This window comes from Vipera ursinii (assembly GCF_947247035.1).
Source record: "Vipera ursinii genome assembly, chromosome: 1".
Classification (NCBI taxonomy): domain Eukaryota; kingdom Metazoa; phylum Chordata; class Lepidosauria; order Squamata; family Viperidae; genus Vipera; species Vipera ursinii.
The window spans coordinates 203,549,560-203,563,878 of record NC_139512.1 but is presented as its reverse complement, the minus strand read 5'-3'; the positions used below and the strand labels follow the sequence as shown (position 1 = coordinate 203,563,878).

At 39.5% G+C, this 14,319-nt stretch overlaps 1 protein-coding gene across 1 annotated transcript in view; it reads right to left on the bottom strand.

Moving 5' to 3' along the window:
- Positions 1-14,319, bottom strand: part of HAO1 (hydroxyacid oxidase 1) — a 51,791-nt gene that overhangs the window by 15,062 nt on the left and 22,410 nt on the right. Inside the window, exons 3-5 of the mRNA XM_083348695.1 lie at positions 10,635-10,890; positions 8,590-8,765; positions 3,710-3,801 (exon numbers count right to left, since the gene is read on the bottom strand). Coding sequence (XP_083204821.1) covers positions 3,710-3,801; positions 8,590-8,765; positions 10,635-10,890 — 524 coding nt within the window. The remainder of the gene's footprint in view (positions 1-3,709; positions 3,802-8,589; positions 8,766-10,634; positions 10,891-14,319) is intronic.

The window sequence follows — 14,319 nt, the reverse complement described above, 5'->3', positions numbered from 1 at the left end:
AACTCCTGGTAACTTCATGAACACCCATTCATTTTCTTCACAAGTAGTTTCCCACTGCTGCCTTCTGGGATGTTTCTTTTTATTGCAACTATTGTATTTCCTATAATCTCTAACTTTTTAAAATCTGTCAGTGTCAGATAATACTTGCCAAAAAGATGTTAGAGATGACAGAATTTGCAGTGCCTGAAGAGGGAGAGGAAAGCAGCAGTACTCATTCACAGCATCATGAAGACCCAGTCCACACATTGGCTATCACTCGAATATAATATGGTGAACATTGGGATAGGCCTATAGGCAGGAAACAGCGCAGATTGATGGACATATACCAGGCACCAGTGTATCAAATAAGATGGAGAAGTAATTCATTCTTTTTATCCTAATTACTTTTATTACTTGCATGCTTTTTAGACTTCTTGGGGAAGTCCTTCTATTATAGATAAATAAACTCCCCAACCTTTCCAGTTTGGCAGCCCGGAAGGAAAGGGAAGAGCAGGGAAATGTGTGTGTACATGGCTGCACACGCACAAATTGGCACACACATGGCGGTGGCACTAGCATGTGTGTGCATGCACAAGTGGGCTGTGCATGCCTGCAGTGGTGCACTGGCACCCACGCACAGGCACAAATGGGCTGCTGGCACCCATGCAAACAGGCCATCAGCCCCCACGTGACACTAGTAGTAGTGCTAGCACACCTGTGCATGGGCAAATGGGGCTAGTAGTACCCGTGCGGCAGTGCTACCGTGAGTGGGGGGGGGCTCGCTAGCTATTAGCACGGCCCGGTGGCCAACAGGCCACAGCCCAGTACTGAGCCGTGGACCATAGTTTGGGGAACCTTGCCATATAAACCATTATAACTTAGCAAGCTATAAGATCAGAAGCAAGTTTTGTTTTCCTTGTGTTTGTTTTGCTTCTTCACAAAATAGAAGTTATTCCTTCCAGCTGAGTGCTGAGTAGGGCAGTAGGGTACTAACCATCCAGATGAACTGGCAAATGGGGGACTTGCTCTCAGTCCACCTGCATAATAATATTTTTCATCTATTCCACCAGACCTCCCATACGGACATTCTAGATCTTATCAAGAAGAAAAATCTTTGGAGGTCAGAGATTTGCTGCCATGATAGAATTTTCTTAGCCGGGGAGGGGGGCGGGGGGCAAAAACAGATGTTTCCAAAATACTGCAGAACAAGAACAGATGGACATTTTTGTGGTCTCAAATCAGTAATTAGCATCCTCCCCATTAAATCAAGGCTTGATTATAAAGAAGATGAAAGGCATTAGGGAGGCCTTGCCTTAATGTACTTGCTGATAATTGATGGCCAAAATATACATATTCAATTTACAGAGATTCTGATTTTTTTTTCTCCCGCAATAAACCTGCCTATTCTGTAAAATCTTGCTTTCTTGCTGTGAAGTCATCATAAGAGGGTTTGCAGCTGGACTCCAGTTGGCCCACAGCAGAAATGCCTCTCCCCTGGCCATTGTGCTTGACGTGTTCAAATCCATCCCTGTCAGAGGGATTGGACATAGCCTATTCTCATTTTTTTCTTATTCAGGCACGAGAATACAGGTAGTCCTCGACTTACAAAAGTTCATATAGCAACCATTCAGAGTTACAATGGCACTCTGTTACACACTTATGACCATTGCAGTATCCCCACGGTCATGTGATCAAAATTTGGATGTGATCCCCTTTTGCAACCTTCTCATAGCAAAGTCAGTGGGGAAACCAGATTCACAACAACTGTGTTATTAAGAACGGCAGTGATTCAATTAACAAACGTGGTGAGAAAAATTGTAAAATGGGGCAAAACTCTCTTAAGAAATTTCTCACTTAACAACGTAAACATTGGGCTCAGTTATAATCATAACTTGAGGACTATCTGTATTAATCTTATTGAAGGAAGAGGAATATGCTCCTTTGACAGCTGAGTATTTAGGATGTTTATAGTAACGTGGGACATTTTATTCCAAACAGGGTGACTCAGGTGAGAGTATAGCATTTGTAATCGTCACAACTGGCACACCTAACACAGTTCTTCCCGTATAAAGAAGTAGGATTTTCCTTACATATTATTAAAGTTTATTGCAATAATGTTGCTGTAATTTGCTACCTATAAAAACTAATTGTATAATACTATTCTGCCTCCTCTTAGTAATAATAGGAACTAGTCTTGATTAATGTTGAGATAAGTAGTTAATGGCCTATAGCCATGGTGGCGAACCTATGGCACGTGTGCCACAGGTGGCACGCAGAGCCCTCTCTGTGAGCACATGCGCCGTCACCCCAGTCCCAAGCCTGGTTTTATAAAACCTTTTTGCTTTAGGCCTCCATGGCCGTGTGCAAAAAAAAAAGTTTCAATCAATTTTAACTTCTCCGGGGGAAAAAAAATCCCCCAAAGTTGGAATTGATTGATTGAACTTTTTAGTCCCACCCAGTCTGCCATTACCACCGCAGCCACACCCACCCAATGGGCCACACCCACCATGTACCCGACAATACATAAGTGGGTTTTGGGTTGCAGTTTGGGCACTCTGTCTCTAAAAGGTTCGCCATCACTGGCCTATAGCCTGGACATCAGATCAAAATAATTTTTATACACTAACCCAATTTTATAACTCATAGTTTCTTTTTAAATATACAATTAGGAATTGCTGGATTTATGTAATTCTCTGGATCACACATTGCCCAATGTTCATCCATTGACAACCAGCTTATGCCATTGACACGACAAGAATAGACTTTGAGTGTTCTTCCTGATTCTGTGGAACTGAAAAAGATCAGAATGTACTTTTCTCTATTCTAGCCCAGGAAATACAAAATAAAGCCAAACTTCCATTTTTTTTCCTATCAGCAGGATTGGGCAAATTACTAGGACTTTGCATATCTTATTAACATAGCAGGTTTATTGATTTTTTTTCTTTAGAATCATTCTCTTGCTTTTCACATAATTAGCTTGAGTTTCTAAGATAAATCAACTGGTACATTAACTAAAGTGATTTTGTTGTTTGTTTTAATCAAGCATTTATTGTGCCTGAATTTCATTTAATAATTTAAGGTTTAAGTTTGCCATGTTAGTTACAGTACCTTTATTTAAAATGTTTGTTGGGAATACTTTACAGCAAGTAATTAGTTTGCAGTTTTTCTGAAATACAGCACTATAAACATTAAAGCATCAACAGGAAAGGGAGTAACAGATTATTGATAGATTGCAAAAATAAATGCTAAATATGCTAAACTTTATTTGAAGTAGTTCTGTGTTTAGCCAAGCTGAACCATTTCCAGCCAGACAGAGACTTCCAAGCTTCTTTTATATCCTTTGATAATCATGCTATCAAGATAGGATAGATTATTTTATGATGAAAAAGTAATTAGCAGATTAATACTAGTAAAATATGTATAGGCTTGTAACATTTTGCTTTATTATGCTCTGGCAAATAAAAATAAGGAAGCAATCCTTTTAAGCTTGAAAAAAAATAACCTTGCATATTAGACAAGGAAATATTTCTATTTCATCTGATGTGCTTTTTCAAAAACTAAGCAAGCTGATAGAAGTTCACAAGTATCAAATATATTAGCACTGAAGCAACTCTGAAAGCCAAAATGTTTTCTTGTTTTAGAGAAATGCCAGCTGCTTGATGACTTTAGCTTTATTTCAGTGATTTGCCAATCCCTAAGACCAGCTCTTTTTTTTTCCTTTAATACTCACAGTAGCTGGAACACCATCCAGTTGACGTGCGCCATGATTTGATACCAGAATCCCATTTACGCCAAGCTTTACTGCTTCTCTAGCATCATCAGCTGAGGAAACAAAATGCTGAATTTTTAAAAGTTGCAGGTGTCATTCTGGAAATTGCAACATCCATTAATGCCCACTTTTCAGAAACAGGAGGCAGCCTGAAAAATGCAATTTAGCGATTTAAATCAACCCCAGAACCAATGCTGAAGCTAAAAAGGAGCCTTTTTCCTAAGTTCAAGGCATTGTTCATTCCTTTGAAAGGGCCGTCAACAGCACTTCTTTAGGTGGACCAATAAGCAGGGATACGCAAAGCCTGTTGGGTTGATCTGTGCCATGCCTGTTTTGGGTGGCTGGGTCCATATATGGGATTCAACAGGCTTCTTCTATTATTTACAAATTGAAACATACAAGCAGTAGAAGGGGCAGTAGTGGGAATGGAGGGAAATTAAGATGCCAGGAAAAATGGGTGGTTGGCAGTTCAGGGAGATGTGCCACACTGAGACATTGTCAATGGTGGTGGGGAGGGGAAGGAAAGGGCTGGGGAGATGGGGGAGATGGGTGGTCTAGTACAAGGTCATTCAGAAGAAAGAGAAGAGGGATTGATGTGCACCAGTTCTGTTTTTCCCACCATACAAAATCACTCTGAGATCCCTCCAGATTATGTTTGGGCTTTGTTTCAACCAATCTAAACAGTTCAGAAGAATTTCTGGAATGTGGCAGTGTGTTTCCACTTCAAAACAAAACTTAGCTTCCATCTTGTGCACATTTCTTTTGATAAGCATTCATCTTCCTAATCACCTCAAAACCATCCCTCTGGTTGAGAGATTTATGGCAGACCACGTTTAATTATTTCAATAATTATCTATTCATCCGATTACATCAGTTACCTCACGTTGCTTAAATGATTTAGTTATCCCAAAGAGAAAAAGTAGACCTAATTATTCTATATATTATAGGCAAGCCAGCAGAGAAGCACATGTAAAAGATTAAATATATTATTTTTAATCAATATTTAATTAATTATAATTAAAACAAATTAATATTGCAATAATTAGATATTATTATTTTTATATTTATTTTATCTATATAGACCAGACCTTAGAGAGTTGTATGAAACTTATATCAGTAAAACTTTATTTTGGGAAATGCTCCTACACATACATGCATGCAGAAAATGGTAGAAAATACCTCAAAAAATAACTCCAAGATCACAAGCAAATTAAAGCTAAAAGCTATTAGAAAATTGCAAGGATACCACTTTCTTCTCTAATCCTACTAGCCAGTATATAAGATGTAAATTTATCTGTGGATTTGAACTGGCAAACAAAAAAAAGGGGATTTTTCCCAAGGAGTTTATTGTACCAGAGACCAACACATAATTACACTGATATACAAATTGACTTATTGACATGTTTAATATCAAAAGAGCCCTGACAGTTACAGAAACTTGTTAACACATAGCAGTCTGTGTGACTGATAGGGTTTACCTTACTGAAATCATACATAGAACCTCTAGTTTAAACAAAAGGCCTAAGATTCAGTAGCTAAATTGTTCGTTTTTTTCCTGGAAAGAGAGGCAGGCACCACTATGTGCACGTGCGCAAATGGGCCGCGCATGAGTGCATGTGCACACGCAAATGGGGCTGTGTGGGTTGGAGTGCTGCAAATGGGGTGGGTCTAGTGCTGGCAGGACCCTATGGGCAGCACTAGTGCTGATGGGACACTCTAGGGGGGGAGGCGCTAGCACCAGCAGGATGTTCAGGGTGGCACTAGTGCCAGCGGGATGCTTGGGGCGGCACTGGTGCCAGTGGGACGCTTGGGGGCATGGCAGTGCTTGGGGGCCAGTGGGACGCTCTGGGGTGGGGTGGCCCTAGGGCCAGCGGGATGCTCAAGGCAGCACTAGCACGAGTTGGGGGGTGAGTGCACACATGTGTACGTGTGTACTGGCCATCCCTTCATACAGCCTGGTAGTGAGTCGCAGCCCACAGGTTGGGGACCCCTGCTCTAGAGGTATAAAGGCAAGAGATACCTGGACGGTATCTCTTTACTCTCCTACCATCCAGTAGGAGATATAGGAGTATAGCCAGCCGTACCAACAGGCTGAAAAATAGCTTTGATCCGTGGGCTGTTAGGCTTTTGAATGGGATATAATCTCTGTGAACCTATACAGAATTGACTTGGGAGGCCAGTGTGTGGTGTAGTTGGTTCACATGGTGTGGTAGGATGGAGGGTTTGTTGTCACTGTGTGTTGGGGGGGAGAGCACGGGGGGGAGGCTCAGCTAATCTCAATGTACACATGTTGTACTTTGACAATAAAGGTTTATTATTATTAAGCTCTCTTCCATCATGGATTTTCCAAGGTGTCCTAAATAGTAAGACTTAGCATCTGACAATGTGAAGGCTCCTTTATAATTAAAACTATAGTGTTTAATAAACAATCAGTAATCAGCTATCCTCTGAGAAAAAATGATTAATATCCCAATTAAAAAAAACTTTTTTTGAAATCAGTATCAGCTGAGAAACTCCCCAGTTCTACTGCAAGGAGAGTCCCTGTAGGAAAACCATACTACTGGAGTCCTGCCTTCAAACAGCAACTCCAGGAAGTTTGATAGATCTATCAGTACAAAGGCAACCAAACCCAAGGAGGTTAAATTCAGTTTTAACAAACGCCTAAAAATTATGATTCTTCAAAAGTAGAGCCTCAAGTCACAAAATGACATCAGGAATATAGTAGTTATTTGAAAGATTGCCCTTAAAAAATGATTGAATTAATTCCAGAAAGTGTAAATGGGGGTATGACCTAAGCTGAGCTCCACATAACATTGTGTTAGGAGTTTTCCCATCATATTCATACATCTTTTTATATTTTATTTCATGTATGCATATATATTCTAGCCCACCCAACCCTAAAGCAAACAAGCACCTTTTCGAAAACCAATTATAAAGTATTAAATACTATTTGCTGTGTATGAAATTATAGCACCAAAATAGTACAATTTATACCTCAGGAAAAGAGCATCAGAGAACACTTTTGCATTTTGCCTGCAAGTATATGATTGCTATCATTTGAACTGGAGATACATTTACACCCATGCTCATATATATATTTAATCCCATTTATATCCCGCCCTTCTCCGAAGACTCAGGGCGGCTTACAAGCTTAGCAGTAGCCTTCATTCTATGTATATGCCTGCTTATTAGGGCTTTCACACACACACCCAAGCGGCATTATTACAAAGTCAGCTTAATTGCCCCCAACAATCTGGGTCCTCATTTTACCTACCTCGGAAGGATGGAAGGCTGAGTCAACCTTGAGCCTGGTGGGACTCGAACCTGCACTAATTGCAGGCAGCTGGTGTTACTTAAGGAGGCATTAGCCCACTGCTCCACCAAGGCTCATATATACCAAGAAAGAGAAATAGGACCTAGTATGATTACTGAATTAATACATATTGATTAAAATTAATTGCCTGCAAGAAAAAGTCCATTTTAAAAAAATAGATCCCCATCTGTATATCCTATTCTTTCTTACAGTCAAAGGAGGAAGAGAAGGAGAGAAAAGAGAAGGGAAGATGGGAAAACAAAGCTGAATAGAAAAAAAGGGGGGGGAGGAAGCATTGTCCAGGAATTATAAAAGATTAAAATTCACCCTCCTAAGTTAACCTTCAAAGGATAGTTTTCAACAGGGATGTCTGCACTCATGTTTGTGTCAGCATGTAAGAGGATTCATCTACAATCCATATACACACACATACACATTTAGGAAGCTCCCTCTTTTAAACCTATCACAAGGAAACTTATTGTTGTGATTCAGGGTCAGCCTGTGGGTTCGGCAGTTGGGTCGGACGACTCAGAGGAGGAGGAAGGGGGTGTTGAAGAGCTTGCTGATGATGGCTTTGAGGCTCTGCAGAGCCCTCAGCCAGGCCCCTCCCACCTGGTGGAGACCCAGCTGTGTGAGCCTGACAGCGTGGATGAAGATGACCCACAGCTGGCCCTGTTCAAGGACGCCTGACGCAGGAGGCAGTCAATCAGGAGTAAACAGAGGAAGGCAATGGGGCACCTCAGAAGGAGGCAGAGAGAGGCCACGCCCTGAACTGTATTTAAGGGGAATGCGTGGGAGGGCTGGTTTGCTGAAGGCAACCGCTTGGATAGTTCCTGTTTCATAGCTCCTGTTTCATGGTTGGTGTCTGTTTTATGTTAATAAATTTGGCAGGCTTTATTCCAGCCTCTTGCCGTTTGTAAAGGGGTTGTCCCTGCCTTTTCTGCAGGGCCGGTAGCAGGCTGGTACAGAACACTTATTGAATATACTATGGAATCTTTTGTTTACTCTTCTATCTAATACTGAAAGTCATTGAAAGGTTTCAAGGAAGAACCTGCTGTTATTTGGACCATTATTTGGTTCCCTACTCTATCTGGACCCTTGCACCTTTTTTTTTTCAATTAAGCAAGCAGCTGTTCTGTATGTTTGATGGCTTTGGGGATCAATTATTCATGAAGTAGAATGGATATTACAAGTTGCACCTCATAAAAAAGATAGATTCAATTTATATATCCCATCTGTTTCTCTGAGATGTACATGCATAAACATATCAAAGTGAAGACAACCCTTTCCAACAAAGGTTTTCTATAATTCATTTGCCTGTCTGCTGAGATATTGTCCAACAATCCAGACAAAATGTTGGTCTTTGATAGCACTACATGTAAAATACCACTGGCTAACAGGAAAAAGGCACAGATATTTAAGTTGGAAAGCTAGGCATTATAATTGCTTTTCACTAGAAGGCAGCAGATTGGGGGAGGGAGTTCTACAGCCCCTCAACTATTGTAGAATTTTAGACAAGCAAACCAACCTCGGAGGATTCCTTTAGCAACAATGGGCAATGAAGTCAGTCCTCTGAGCCATTTCAAATCATCCCAGTTGATTGATGGATCAATTGCCTCTGCTACATAAACAGACAGGCCACTGTTTTCACCATAACCCTTTTCAGATGAAAATGCCAGATCGTTGGTGTCAAAATTTTTCATTCTGAAATTGGAAAAAGAAAGCTGGGGAAAACTAAGACAAGTTGACTGAAAAATACCAACACTCACTATTGCCTTAAAAGTGTGTGTGTGTGTGTGTGTGTGTGTGTGTGTTTATAAATAATGGATGGAGAACCTTTTTGGGTTAATTTTTGCAGAATGTCATATAACTTATGTCACTGGTGCATTTTTCTTTTCTTCCAAACAGAAAAGAATTTTTGTTTTCTTGGTACAATGTACATATAGTAGTTCACTTACAGAATTAGTTACTCAAGATGTCTTAACTTTGACAACTAAATAGCTTTAAAGATAATTTGAAAACTTCATGGAAGCCAATAGAACTGTTAGTAACAATTATCCATACATAGAAACAAAATAAACAAGCTTCTGTACTGAAGGATACTATATAGCTACATACCAAACATTTGGAATGGAAAATTGATTCACACAAGAAGGGCTTATGACTCAGACCCTCCCAGTGGCTTCGTGAAACTGTTTGGCTAACTACTACATCTTGACTACAAGATGCTGGACAAAATAAACTCTTAGTATGTCTGATTCATCACAGTTTACATTATATTGTGGCTCAGGTGAAGTCTATCACTGAGTGTATCCTTTGAATTCTGGCATGTATGACTCATTCAGCTTGGGCTAAACAAAAATATCATCAACAAATGTTGAGAAGAATGACCATTGTGGTGGTCATTAATGTAATGTATAGCATAAGAGAGAAAGAAAAGAAAAGAAAAGAAAAGAAAAGAAAAGAAAAGAAAAGAAAAGAAAAGAAAGAAAGAAAGAAAGAAAGAAAGAAAGAAAGAAAGAAAGAAAGAAAACAATCCACTTCCCATCTTCCCACAGTGTTCCAAAATCCAACAGAAAGGAAGTGAAGGAGAAGAATTAATTAAAGCTAACATCTTGCATGGAGCTTCAAAGCCGCTGCTGGCCATCCTCACATCCTATTTTGTACATGGGTGTTCGGAATATGAGAGCAAGTACTCAAAGCAGCTTTGCTAAACCCTTCAAAACACAGCTGCCTCCCCATGATTCATAGATCTCTAGTCTTAATGGACGGGGTGTGTGTGAACAGTGATCTTTTAGACAACATGGAACAACTCTGCTCAGCATCCCCAACCAAGATGGACAATGTTGAGGAAACTCGGAGCTGCAATTCAGCAGTATCTGAAAGGACACCATTTCCTGCTTCCCCCATTAACGGCTGGAAAGTGAGTATAGAACAACATATCCAATCAATATTCAACTTTGCCAACACTGGCAGCAAACTGAATGATATAATACTATATGAAAAGGGATAAACTCAATAATTAATTTCGTTCTGTTAAGTCTAGGACCCGGCTGTCAAACTCGATTGCATCATGTGAGGTATCGTGATGTATTGCAACGTTTTTTGCCTTTGTGGAGCCGGGGTGGGCATGCCCTCACGTGATACATTCGGCCCGCAGGCCACCATTTGACACCCCTGGTCTAGGCGGAAATAATCCTTCAAAGTGCCGGGACTAAAATGCATACATTTGGAAGAACGGGAGATTTTTTTCCACTTCCAGTGCAACACCAAAATTTATTTTGCAGCACAATTTTTTGTTAACTAAGGATGGCTTTTAGGGTTTCAGTAAAAACCACCAGTAAAACTGTTTTTATAAATATACGGACGTGGTTCAGTGTAAAATTATCACCCTGCATGAGATATTTCTGTTTCCCATATTTGCCATGCTAGGTATGGAAAAAGGAGTTTCGCTTTGGGAAATAATTGAAACCATGTTTCATAGCTTATTGTTACAGCAATAGCATGGTATTTAGATGTAAGATTTGAATACAGAAAAAAAGATGGTAAGTTGATACCTCTGATTCTAAGTACCTGAGATGCGGAGCCAGACGAAACTTGTTGCGTACATCATCTAAGCGTTTTCCGAGATACGGGGTGTCCACAGTCACAAAAATGCCTTTGTATCCAGCTTTTTCAGCCCGATGCACCAAAGACCTGGTGACCTGCCTGTCCTTATAAATATACAGCTGCAACCAGAGAATTGTCTTTGGAGCTGCTTGAGCAACTTCTTCTATAGATGTTGTGGACCATGAACTCACCATCATCCCCGTTCCTGCTGACCTACAGGCTGAAGAGTGGGAATGTTAGTCATAGGATCCTAGCACAGAAGTTAAAATTCCTTTTTCAGATCCTGAAAAATTATGCAATATTTTAATTGCTTCATCCTTTTCATGCAAGGACAAAAATGCCACGACATCTGTATTGGCAGCATGGAACTCAGTTTGTTTTATGGCACGATGAAGGCCAGATGATTTCACAGTTGGGTGGTTGCCTGTTTGTTATCTCTGACTTGATTTCAGCATTTATCACTTCTTTGTAAATAGATTGGATGAGCTGCTACTACTAACAGACAGTTTCTATGGAAGAATAAAGGAAGCCTGTTTTTTTATTATTGTAATAATAGACATTCTGTGAAAAAGCCTTTTTAAAAATATTTATGCTCATTCATTTCAAACCAACTATTTTGTGCAGCATCAACTATCAAGGGACTTATAAACTTCATTCCTCACTTTCTTGATAGAATGAGTATATTGTATAAAATCCAGGCCAGTTTGTCTGGATGTTAAGCTATAGCTACAATTATGCTAGCCTGGTATTTCCCTAGTCTCCAAATACTTCTATGAGATGAACCCTCATGTATAGGATCTCTTGCCTGCATGTGAGAACATTTCTCTCCCGCCAATCCTGAGCAGGGATCCTAAGAGGAAAGTGAAGCAGTTGATGTGCCTTATCCGTCAGTGATTGCTTGTGGATCACTGGTTTGCAGCCCAGGCCAGTAAGCAATTTCCCTCCTTGTCAGCTTCGTTGTCAGATACTATTTGCTGGGATCCAGCTGATCCAAGTTAAGTAGCCAGTGGGAAAGATTACTGATTCCCCACTCTTCCTATCAGCAGAAAACAATCACTCTGTCTTTTTAACGGTGAGATAATTAGCCATATAGGAAAAGAGGAGGCAATAGCATTTCCAAAGGCTCTACTTTTTGTGACCACCATTTCTTCTGAATGCCCACTAATTTTAGAAATACTTTTTTAAAGAATTAGTTGTCTGTTGAAGCATATGAATCGTGAACTCCTGTCCTGCTAACCATACAATCAAAAGATGAAAGCAGAAGTTTAGGAGTTGTACATTCCCAAAACAAGTTAATGGCCAAATCTGCTTTGGGATAATGTCTCTAGTGTCTATTTGAACCATGTCATTGGCTCTATCTTGCAAGGAATTCCAAAATGATACCGATACACCAGTAAGCTTTAAAAAAGATAGAAGGTAGAAGCCTCTCCATAAGATATATCTACATTCAAATTCAATCTTAATGTCAACTTGGTCTCATGCATGTGACTGTGTGTGTGTGTATGCACGTCTGCGTGTTTGTGTGTTTGTGTGTGAGTGAGTGAGAGAGGTGCATAAAGTATGTCAAAAAACATTTGAATTAGAAAAGAATTTTTTTAAAAAAATACATTTAAATTCAGCTCTTGTATCTCGAACACTGTTATACTTCTGAAATACTACTTTTGTTCATACTGTTTCCTATTAACAGCTACATTAACTAATATCTATCAATCTATCCTAAGAAATTGTCACAATATTAACAACCTTGGAGTTAAGGAGTATAGTATTTGCTATTAGAAGTATTAGTGCTCCATCCAGTGGCCAGATACTTAAATATCATCAACTGTTTCTCAGCTAACTTAGATTTAGATTTTAGATTTTTGTTTTAATCTTGTCTGTATTATTTTTATAAATAACTCAGGGATAATACTCCTTTCTCCTCCTATTTTCCCCACAGCAACACTCATGTGAGATGGATTGGGCTGAGAGAGAGGGACTGGCCCAAAGTCACCAAGCCAGCATTCATGTTTGAGGGAACACTAGAACTCGGTTTCCTGGTTTCTAGCATTCAGCTTGGACGTATTAATATTTCCACATGATAGAAACTATAGCTCTGAAATCTTTGTGTTGCACTCTAAAAAAGGGTAGAAGAAAAGCCTTCATGTATGTTCCTGCTGCAGTGAAAGGAGTTACTTCTACATGCATGTTGTATGAATGTATGGAGAGTATTCTTCATTACCAATCAGCATTCTCGCATTTACTATAAGAATCAAGTATTGATCTGCAGTGTTGATGGTCTGTCAGTTAGGACTATTCCACTCCTTCCCCAAAGGGGAGACATTCCCACTTGAGAGACAGCAGTCGCCAGCTTCTTGGGCAGGGGAAGATGGCATATTTTATTTAGCACAAAACCTCTAACCCTCTTTAACTTTCTTTAAAGCTTTGTTGCCTCTCATAATGGCACTGTGGTTTTAGGTGGTTTTCTATCACCTGCTGGGCCAGAGGTGGACCAGAAAGAGGTTATACAATGGATTTGCCCATGTTGACTAAGAATTATGGGGTTTCTAACTGAAAAAAATCCAGAAGGCATCAAGTTAGAGAAAGATAATGTAGAGCAATCATCGTTTTTAAAAGGCTGGAGACATGGAGAGGATAATCTATGGTAATAATCAATAACCTAAAACCTTTTAAGTGAACAGCTTTCTTTCTGAACCATAACTAAATATCTTAACGTGCATACTGTTTAATTATCTATTTGATTTACATTTAATAGACTACTATTTTTTGTAGGAGCATCTGCTAACATTGACTCAATGAATTATCCCTAAAGTAGCTACTTAGAATTCTGTAATTCCTGTTCATGAATTATATTACTAAAAACATAGAAACAGATACAGATCATAGGTTCTGCTTCTGATAAATTTTAGGAATGAATAGTCAGTCTTCTGTTGTCTGAAAACTACATTACTGGATGTTATATAGTTTAGGCAGTGAAGTTGCTTATGAGACCATAGAGAGAAGTATGAAACCTGGTTAGGACCATCTGCAATTTTGCTCAAGTTGTAAATGATGAGTACCTGGCAATATGACTTTATTTAGAGCCACTCTTCTTCTGTGTCTCAAAAGGATAACAACTGTGGAGGATTTATTAGTGGGAAGCAGGCACCATGAAAGACATGTGAATAGAGAAGCCACTAAGGTAGGGTTTCTCAACCTTGGCAACTTTAAGACATGTGGACTTCAGCTCCCAGAATTCCTCAGCCAGCCATGGAGAATTTTAGGAGTTGAAATCCAGAGATCTAAAAGGAGAAAAAGGGACATTTTTCAATATTCTATGAGTGCACAGATAAGCTGTTCTTTGTAAAAATGCATGGGAAGCTTTAATTTCACTTGTGCAAATTAGCACACTTTTTTTCTAATTAAAAATCTTTTTCCCTAACAATGGCTACCATCTTGGTTGCACCTCGCTTCTGCCTCTCATTAATTCTTTTATTGTGTGAAAGAGGATGAAATCTCTAGCCTCCTATTCAGAAATGTATTTCCCACTCTCTAATAGCTAATCAAACATACTAATTACACCAGATCCCAGTTCTTGTATTCTTAATTTATCATTGCCACTGACTGAATTGTGTGTGTTTGCCCCTACGAATTTTTTAAAAAATAAAGAAAA